The following is a 10,298-nucleotide window of genomic DNA, read 5'->3' as shown; positions in this document are numbered from 1 at the left end:
TCTATCAGCTGTGTGTATAGCTGCATACTGATTCTACAATTTGTTTGGTGTAACTCTGATTATCGGCGGGACGTTTAATGGGATACCACACATCCCACGTGGTATAGTAATCGCCAATACATATGCTTTATGCATCACATTTTGAGTCATTCTCAATGACAACATACATATTGATATTCAGGTTCCTATAGCTACACAGTAGACATGCGAGACAACAATGGATGATCATGATACCATACAATTCATGATCGGAAATTCCACAGTTACGTATGTCCAGCAAAGCAATTTTTCGCCAATAGTTTTGTCTAACAGCATCAAGACACTGAGCGACTCTGAGTGTCTTTCTTCCAGATGTCCTAGTCATGTGAAATATTATAAGACTGGAACTACACTAATTAACTTTTTTTTCAAGTTTACAGTTAGCTCTCAATAAAGCCTGCTGTTTTCATATGTTACAATGATCTAAATATTCTATCCACAACATCCTACTCTATAACCAAAGAGTTGCTAGTCTTGAAAACAAGAGACAAAAGCATTAAGCCACTGAGCCAGTAAATTACCTAATGAGAAAAATCAGGGACTGACGGCAAGAAACACTAGTCACATGCTTGAGCATTACAAGTCATTTAATAATGTCTTACAGTCTAGTTGGACATACGAGACTCACTTCAAATGTTGATGCCATCACCAATGGGAAGGGTAGGTAGCCAACTCAAGATTGTCTCAAATGTTGGTCTGTCTAACGCTTTGAAAAGCCAGCAATGCTCCATAAGTGTAGTGCTGCATTATCAGTACAAAAGTGACATTAGCACTAACATTGCAATTAACGACATGTGATACTAACTAAGTAATAGGAGCATTTTTGATTTGTGCCAAGTCCATGACTCCACCTCCAATGACAAAGTCAAAGACATCACTGTTGCTCATCCCAGGGTACGGCTGCATTGCCAGAGTAGCGATTTCCCACAGCACGATACCAAATGACCTAAAAAGATTTGGAATTGTCAATGTGGGTAGGTCTATGCAATACCAATATGTCTCCAAACAAACCAGATGTCAGAAGCATGACTGAAGACACCATCCTGTAGTGATTCTGGAGCCATCCATCTGATAGGGAGAGGACCTAAACAACGTTATAACTGTACTTGCCAAACACAGACAGACAAGGATCAAATGTACCAGAGCCTCTCTTTCTGTAGTAGTCGGTTTCGTATACATCACGTGTTAAACCAAAATCTATAAAACCACGTTAACTGTTTGAGAGATACAACGTTAGTACAGTCCTGACCATACCTCCAATTTTAATAACGATGTTATGGTCCACCATGCAGTTACGTGCTGCCAGATCACGATGAATGAACTTCTTGTCTACTAAGTAAGCCATGCCACTTGCAATCTGGACTGCAAACTGAAGCAGCTCATCCTCAAGCAATGGAAATTCTTCCAGACTAAATGTATCTCCATCCTACATAGTATGAAATGCAGATGCAATATAATCACCACATGTACATGTTCACAAATCAATAAAACAATGAACACCATTATACACGTCTATACACTGTAATGCCTATGAAAGTAATGAGTAATATGCCAAGAAAATATGTCACTAACAGCTGAAACAGTAGTTATCTATATACATAACAGTAAGAGGCTAACAGTGAAAGCATACCTAAATAGAACTCATTTTTCATAAAATAGGTAGGAATGGACAGTAAAGGTTCAAAAAGTAAATGGATTAGGAGATGTACAATGACACTTATATCAGTAAGCAAACACAACCCGAAGACAACAGCGTAGACAAGTAAGTCACAGCAACTTCAATCACAGCTGTAACTACACTGATAAGTGACAGCCGAATTACTGACTACCCATAACCAATAGAGTGTGTAGTGCATCTGGATTTGGATGTCTATAGCATTTCTACAAATAAAGACAGCAGACATGCATTTCTTCTCCAAACTCTGAAAATTGACCATTTGAAGATATGACCTAAACCGGATGCCTTAGGCCCTCTCCTACCATTTGACAAGACCAAAAAGTAAAACCTCCTTTTTCTATATAATATTTGTAGCAAGAGTCATCAGAGTATGCTTCAAAGTGCAGGCATTGTAAAAATGTGCAGGCATTGTAAAAATGTGCATGCATAAAAAGGGACACACATAAGCAGCTATACTTACGCCTGGTCGGAGAGATCGAAGGTATCCTTTTAGGTCACCGATGGCCATTAGTTCCATTACAACCATGACGGGATTGCCAACCGACACAATTCCCAACAGTCGCACGACATGGTCGCTTTCGAAGTTCCTGTACACATCAAACATAATCGAGAGCTTTGTACTTGACTACTAATATCTGCTTAATGTAGAGTGAACAGAAACCCTTACTTCATAACAGACGCTTCGTGTAAGAATGAAAGTCGATCTTGGTTGCTTGAATTGTCGTTCAGTGTCTAAACATCAGACACTCATGCTTGCACACAACAGTCACGTACTTTTATGAGTTTCTTGCCTTCACAGCTACATCTAATGTTTTCTTGTTTGGATCCATTTGCCATGTTCCACGATAGACTAACCCAAAAGCACCATTTCCTAACTCATTTTCTAAGACAACGTCTTCTCGCTTGATCTCCCAATCATCAGGTGTATAGCCTATCAAACGACTTCAATGGATTGAGGCAAACCAAGAAACATTTAATCCAAGATTACTGTTAGACATGAGCACCCCTTCATCTTGTGTTAGACTGAAGTACAAGTGAGATGTTGTTGCCAACTGTTGCCTGAGAAAGAGGAAAGTCGTGCAAAAAATACATGAACGGAAATGAAAGAAACTTATTGAATTAAAATACCTGAGCTTACGTTTGTGACGTTTTAATCGATAAATATACCACATGAATACACCAGAAACCAACAGAAAACATGAAACAACAATAGGTGAAACTATCAAACGAATATCTGTTCCGTTGACTTTGCTGGGGACACGTGGTTCTTGTTCACTATCATCTGTTTTGTTGACTTCGCTGACGGCTGGAGCCTTTTCGACGTTAAGTGTAAAATAGCTTGCAGGTACATCTTTATGTAGTTCACTTGTAAACACAGCTGAAGCTACTTGGATGCTGAAGTTATAAGTCAGCTGTCGTTGCGGGACCCGAAGTAGAGTGAATTCCACCATTGTCATATTTGACAACATCTTGCAATAGTAAGAATGTTCTTTTGTCTGACATCCCAGTTCCTCCATACGAGGCAGCACATGAACTTTTTTCTAATAGGAGCAAAGACTGAATTTCAACATCTTCAAACCAAAGACAGTTTCTGCTTTACATCCATTGCCGTTGCTTTATTTTCTTTTTGTGACAGTTGCTTGAATGTAATATTGACAAAGAAGTATTTGACAAAGCCTCCGTTGGGATGTCCTGGTCTTCTCCAACTCACACACACATTCTAATAAGACGTACAGCAAGCTGAAGAAGTTACAAAGGGTGCTTACACATAGAAATGAAATTACCACAGTGGAATTTGAGGGACCAGATGAATTAGTTACAGTAAAATTAGTCACTTTATCACTATGATCTATACAAACAGCTTGATTTATATATAGATTACTAATTTTGCAAAATACAAGGAGTTACTACAAAACGTTTCTGACATTCAAATTCTTGATAATGTACAATACAAACAAACAACAGAAACACTCAACACAATAACAATGACATCATGCAGACTCACAATCTGCGGTTGTTCTAAACATCATTTCTCGTACAAGACCACAGCCTTCAAGACTTACTGCTTGAATCTACAATCACAATTCAAACTGACTACACACCAAAATTTACATCACAAATAATCAACAACACCTTAATCTTATATTTGACAAAATTGTCCAGATTAGCAATATGGTAACGACATCTACTGCTATCACAAACATTTCTGGCTAGTAATGTTACATTTGCAGCATTTTCAATATCATCGATACACATAAAATAGCTCTGATCAACAGCTGCATGAATCAAGCACAATTTGCCATCATCTGAATGTTCAATGCTATCATCTTTCTCGGCATCAAAAGGATCTGCTGTTGGCATTGTTTTGTTAGTTTGAACGATGACTATCCGATAGCGTGTTACATTCCATCTGCTGTACTGAGGAGGCGACCACTTGACACTCACATTGTACATTCCCACATCATGCTTAACCATACGAGGACAAGATGGAACTTCATACACAACAAAAATGTAATACAATCATCAATATGCAAGAAACAACAGTACAATAAAGCCAACCTCGAATATATCCTGGTACATTTAACTCATTGCTTCGAAACCCAATATTCCGCATAGCAAACTCGGCTCGAACTTGGAATTTTGTGGGCTCCCACGGATGCCTCATTTTACCTTCAAGAGTATAACTCGTCTTGTTGCCTATATCGTCGACTACTGTCCACCTGGTTGAAACACCACAACAGAACAAACATTTCAGTAATAGCAAGAACAGACACTCAATGATTCTACCATTTGCTATTGCAAATCAGCTGGTCATTGTCGTTGTAGTTGTCTAAGCTTCTCTGTTGACTGGGATTACCCAGCTCAGTGTCACTACAAGACATTTCTATTCATATGCATTGAAGTAGATAAACAATACATTGTGGTATTCCTACCGGTACCAGAGTAATTTGTATCCAATTAAACTTCTGCTTGCACTATTAGCACTATCGTTGTATGGAACACCATCCCAATGCAGAGCAGTTATAAAATTAGTCTTGTTCTCCACAAAAGTAAGACTGAGATTATTTATGTCGCCTACAAACATTGACAACAAACTATTGAATGACTGTCTAGCGTAACAGTTTATTCCAGTCATTGGGTCTTACTGTGATCTGTCTATTGTTAGTTTAAATACAAGAAAGACAATACAACAAGCCTGTAATCTGGTGGCTGTTAAACACTGTCAATATTGTAACAAGAGATAGTCTGGTGTAGCCACACTGCTCACCATATTGTGCATCTGATGATTATACAGACAACGATATAGAACCAAAGACTAATCAACTATCTGACAGCGTAAGTCTGCAGTTAGCTTTCTGACGTATTTATCTTGATGTATCCATCAATCTGCAAGGTACAGTATATTAATGCACATGTTGTCATATGTCATCACCAGTGTTTCTCTGTCACCCCGAGTAGGTAGATCACTTACAGTAGCACTACAGTCCTGTATGCTTGACTGCATTATGACTTGTATGGTACACCTACACAAATTATCTACAAGCAGCTACCTCATGCAATCTTTTCATTCCAACTATGAATGTCTGTGGACCTGTGTATCTCACGTCTTACTAAAACCTTTGCCAAATACTTACAGACTGCAAGAAGACCATTATCAGCACTGTCAACACCATATGGAAACAGTTTATCCAGGTCCGTAAGGCCTTTCTTCTCACAGAGCAAGTAGTTACTATAAACACCTATACGAACATCTATCTGTCCATAAAGAAACAGGTTCCTCTGTTTGTTCCACCGTATACTGCGAAGGTTCCTGTTTCCAACGATAGCCAGTCCATAATTCAGCACTCTAAACAAAACCATGATGTCTTGATTATCCTTATGTCATAGTTTCAACATGTAACGTAAACAATTTTTTTGATTACCCCAGTTGCCGTAACTGATTGCCACGAATTGATCTCAAATTGTCAAGAAATTGCAATCCACGCAAAGTTGGACAATGAAGAATGACAACATAGCCAGATACATGTTCAATGTGACCAAGATATTTCTTCAGTTTCTCTTCATCTTCATCACCTGCAAGTGCATAAAGTTGTCCACAATAAAACAATAATACTTGACAACTTAACATACTATACGTACCTTCGGTAACAACGCTAATAATTTCCAAGTTGCCATTGATATGAGTGCATCCTTCAAAACTCTTAGCATCTTCTAATGATTGAATTTCATTACCATCACAGTCTGACACAAATGCAAGACAACAAGTAACTCGATCTTATTATTACATAAGTGTGAAATAGAATGTAATTACATTTACTGCATTTGATGTTAGTATGATCGCATGAGAGACAAGTACCGTTGTCTCCTGTGTAGTTCTGAGGGCAATCGAACACGCATTCACCATCAAATTCGTCCATTGGATGTATATTGTTGCTCTGAGCAAACTCGCTGCCAAAACCAGGACATACTTCCACACACCTCCACTCAGCAAGCTAGCAAGAAAGAATTCAAATAATAAACAATTACTATAAATAAACGTCTTACTCTAGCTGTTCCATTCGGACAGGAAAAGACACACCGTCCTCGATAGTGGTAATGCCTACACGATAGGCAGTCTCGATCAGTTGTGCCATTGCATGACGACAAACACTCTTCATGACATGTACAATTGCCCTCACTATTTACTGCCCAACAGTTTTGTGATGCTAAGCAACCAACACCACCTCAATCAAATTTTGTAGTCTCTAACTTTAAAAGTCTACACTTATCACCTTGTTGACATGTATTTTCATTCCAGCAATGGTCACAATTAGGACACACACCTTTCTCACTTTTGTCATGAGTATATGGTTTAGTGATTCCATTCCCCCTAGAAATAGCTGTCCAGTCCACAGTATCAACATACTGCAGTTCCTTGTTTTCCCAGAAAGCTGATCGAACATTGTCTCCCAGAATATGAGTCAAACTAGTAAGACTGATGCTTTTCAAAAATTCATTAGAGAAGACTGTAAGGCTAGCATTTACTCCCAGGTGTCGAAAAGATGGGTTTGCTCTGATTACAGCCAGATTTGGTAAAATCTGACCCAAATTGTCTACATTCTCCGTCAAATTCCACACAAAAAGATTTCCGGTGATTTCCACAATACTGCTAAGAGGTGTGATGGACGTATTTTCTGTAACAGCTCCTTTCGAGTATAATAACAATGAGCCTTCAATGACATCACATTTCTGTGTGTTGAAATCAGCTAACTCATCGATTGTGAGCCCTCTTCCAGAGCAGACTGTAAGATATTTAGCACATACAGTACAAACCATATTCCAGAAAATTTATATTAACTATATTTTCAATAACATATTCCAATATTTGTGGTATCATAAAACTTCTTAACGCATCAAGTTGTCCAAGATAAACTTCTATTGCAGTAACAGATAGTCTGCCAATGTTTACGTAATTACACTATAATCTTAGTATATTTACTACCTGCCATAATCATCAAGGTAATACCACAATTTATGCTGAACCTTTCTTCTTTGTATACTGAGTTTGACATGTGGGACTTGACTACTGTGTAGAATCATTGGGGCTTTGTTTTGTTGGGGACGGTGCTTGCTTGTTGGGGTCGGGCACTTAGGAATGTAATAGTTATATATATATATATATATATATATATATATATATATATATATATATATATATATATATATATTCTGTATATTAGTCCAAGCTAGGTATCTATCCTGCATGAGCTATATAAGCCAGTCAATGGTTAGAAAACAGTAGAGAGTGCACTTCAGTAAATCCACATGATTCCACTCAAAAGCACGATAACATTACTTTCAGAGATCGTTTACTTAGCACATTCCTTACTCTAACACTACATCTAACAAAAACAATGTTTTGAAACGTAGCAAAATTTAGAACACTACAATTGCCACATAACCTTGTGCCCGACCAACAAAACTGTTCACTCTTATAATATACAATATCAAATGATGTAGTAAGCTCTCCACAGCTTGGCAAATAATAATAGTAATAACAATGCAATAGCATAGACATAAAATGAACAATAGAGACAAGTCTTGCATATCTAGCTACTCGTCATAATTGCATTGTATTGTCCACAATAATTTCAATATCCATCAGGGGCAATGTCAGTAAAGATATTAGGTTATAGTTTAGTCCCTTGTACACGCATTTTAGTCTGGTGCAAGGTACATACACCCTTCGACGTTGTTGTGCTGTACAGAAACTGGGAACGATAACAAGAGGAGAGGGTCTGGTATCAGGCTAGAAAGTACGTAGCAAGCATTGAAGAAAACGTCACAGATGTCAAGAAATGGCCTACATCTAAACCCTTCTGATACAGCACCAGTCAGTTATACTATACTATATAATAGGTATAAATTTAGATCTCAAAAGATGCGTAAGGTACCGTACTGAGCATTTCGAATCTTTCATTCAATTCAGCTAATCAAGAAAAGACGGATTAGGTACCTGGATAAGTATTAATTCCGATGCTCTCTTTCATGTCTTCGGAAAAGATCGATAATCTCCAGCCGTGATACCCATTGTAGCGTAGAGTACATGTCACAAATAGGACTCGCAATATCCAGTCCTCTTCTCTCACCCCTGTATGTTCAGGTGTTTGTCCACATGCTTGACCATATATAAATATACGTAAATATACAGGCATGCGAGAGCAGGACTGCGCTACGTACCTCGGATTACTTCTACAAAGCCAGGAGTGTAGAATTTGGCTAAAGGAGGCGTGAAGTGCCCAAAAACCAATTTGTGGGCGTGGTCATAAACATGAACACAGCCTACTTTTTGAGCTTAGACTCTATACATATCTACATGCATAAATAAATTATATAAATCAACAAATACCTATATACATACATTATACATACATTTTTTCTGTTTTTATACATACATCCATACACATATATGTGGGGATCTCGAGGCGTCCTCTGAGCCTGATTGCGGTCTTTTCGTGAAAAAACTTGTGAAATTCCGCTGATCTGCAAACGTCGTTCGGAAAACTTACTTGTGTAGCATCAAGCTTTAGTACAAAGAAAAATGCAAAGATCATGCACGCTGAAACAAACTCGGATGTGCCTTCGCAGTGGACACATACTTGCGAATGGTGTGCGCAAACGAACGCACGACACGCAACGAAGTTTAGATTGCATGACCTTGTCCGTTTCTCGCCTAGGGCTATATCGTTAAAGATACCTATACATTTACCAACGTCTTGGGAACAAACACAGCAACATTGTGCCCTACGGATTATCTAGTCTTAGCTCCCTAATCTGCTAGAGTACTATCAAAACAAACTTACATTAATTAACTATCGTTCAAATGATAGAAATGCGATTACACGAAAACGTAGTTGAAAGACGCAGTCACCAGAGGTGGGTGTGGTTGAAAGTTCTCTCCCCTACCCTAGAAACGTCTGAACGTACAGTACTGTACACTCGAGACTATGATTGAGTCAAAATAAGATCTTTCCGAGAGAATAAACCCTAGTCTAATTTCCTGTCTTTAGAGAGATTACCTTTGACGTGTCGTGCTGTCGTTAACGTTGCCACAATGCAGAGAAATAATGTTGCGAGTCGAAACAACATCTTCAAATCGACACAGACGGCGACGCAACAACAGCACATCAATTCCACGGTGGGAGGTGGGATAGGTTGAGTGCTATCTCATAAGCACGTGATCATGGCTGCCCCACCCACAAGCTACCGGATTTTACTTCGTAGTTATAGATAGTCATTGTCGTGATTCCAAATGGCAATGGTCGTCTTCAAAGCTGTATCAATCGCAACATGTGGACACACGGTTACAGCAGCAAACACGTATCCTAGTGAAACGCTCGAGCGCAAAAAACACCAAACCAAATCGTCTCATACAATGTTTCTGTTTCAACTGCACTCTGATTACTAAATGAGATTTCACTTCTGTTTCGATAACAAATTCGCAGGAATCGGACTGCTTGTACCTCTAAAACTAACAAAAAGACTGCACGTGCCCAAAGTCTGTAAGAGATTAATTATTTAATTAATTATTTATTAATTATAATTTAATAACAAATTGACTTGTTGAAAGTCTCATGCAGGTACAGTAGAACTCACTGGCATGTAGAGCGTGTCTCGTTTTCCAAACAAAAATTAATTTTTGGGTGTCAAGAGTGCACATAAATTACCCATTTAACGAATTAATGTTTGAGTGGGCGCTCTCCTATTATGGCTCCGCATTCACGATGCTTCCTGGAACGGGCCCCCGGCTCAGTGTCAACCTTCCACTACATGCAAGTCTCTTATAATTCGTCATACTGGCACTATTGTACTATTCCTCATTTCTCTACATCAGTTGTCATCGGTCTGGTAATTATACATTAATTAATTAACAGTATTTATACCTATTTTATTATTACAAAAACGTCAGTCTGTTTATCATCTTGGATATGCCACAATGACATGAAAGTTATACTGTACGCCGGATGGCTGCCCAGTTGGTGTTGACACAGAACTAGAGCAGCACTTCACCGGTCTGACTCCTCCCTCGGCCACTAATCGT

At 38.6% G+C, this 10,298-nt stretch overlaps 1 protein-coding gene across 2 annotated transcripts; it reads right to left on the bottom strand.

Annotated features, from left to right (window-relative positions):
- Positions 1 to 386: 386 nt before the first annotated feature.
- LOC134185487 (insulin-like peptide receptor) lies at positions 387 to 9,424 on the bottom strand. 2 transcript variants are annotated; one of them, XM_062653283.1, is made up of 25 exons: positions 9,277 to 9,424; positions 6,490 to 6,999; positions 6,263 to 6,423; positions 6,030 to 6,210; positions 5,858 to 5,959; positions 5,641 to 5,791; positions 5,353 to 5,564; positions 4,651 to 4,792; positions 4,505 to 4,588; positions 4,277 to 4,437; positions 3,851 to 4,209; positions 3,723 to 3,789; positions 3,502 to 3,566; positions 3,318 to 3,437; positions 2,846 to 3,258; positions 2,706 to 2,776; positions 2,509 to 2,648; positions 2,385 to 2,449; positions 2,178 to 2,304; positions 1,294 to 1,465; positions 1,180 to 1,236; positions 1,051 to 1,123; positions 845 to 985; positions 668 to 780; positions 387 to 560 (listed from the first exon to the last, which is right to left on the bottom strand). In XM_062653283.1, exons 1-24 carry the CDS (start codon positions 9,383 to 9,385, stop codon positions 669 to 671), a joined length of 3,795 nt encoding a protein of 1,264 aa, XP_062509267.1. In that variant the 5' UTR covers positions 9,386 to 9,424; the 3' UTR covers positions 387 to 560; position 668. The 2 variants fall into 2 exon arrangements, with proteins under 2 accessions (XP_062509267.1, XP_062509268.1); XM_062653284.1 differs by lacking the exon at positions 9,277 to 9,424 and adding an exon at positions 8,214 to 8,355 and having other exon boundaries at positions 387 to 780.
- Positions 9,425 to 10,298: the final 874 nt, after the last annotated feature.

This window comes from Corticium candelabrum, chromosome 10, assembly GCF_963422355.1.
Source record: "Corticium candelabrum chromosome 10, ooCorCand1.1, whole genome shotgun sequence".
Classification (NCBI taxonomy): domain Eukaryota; kingdom Metazoa; phylum Porifera; class Homoscleromorpha; order Homosclerophorida; family Plakinidae; genus Corticium; species Corticium candelabrum.
This window is presented reverse-complemented; position numbering and strand designations above follow the sequence as displayed.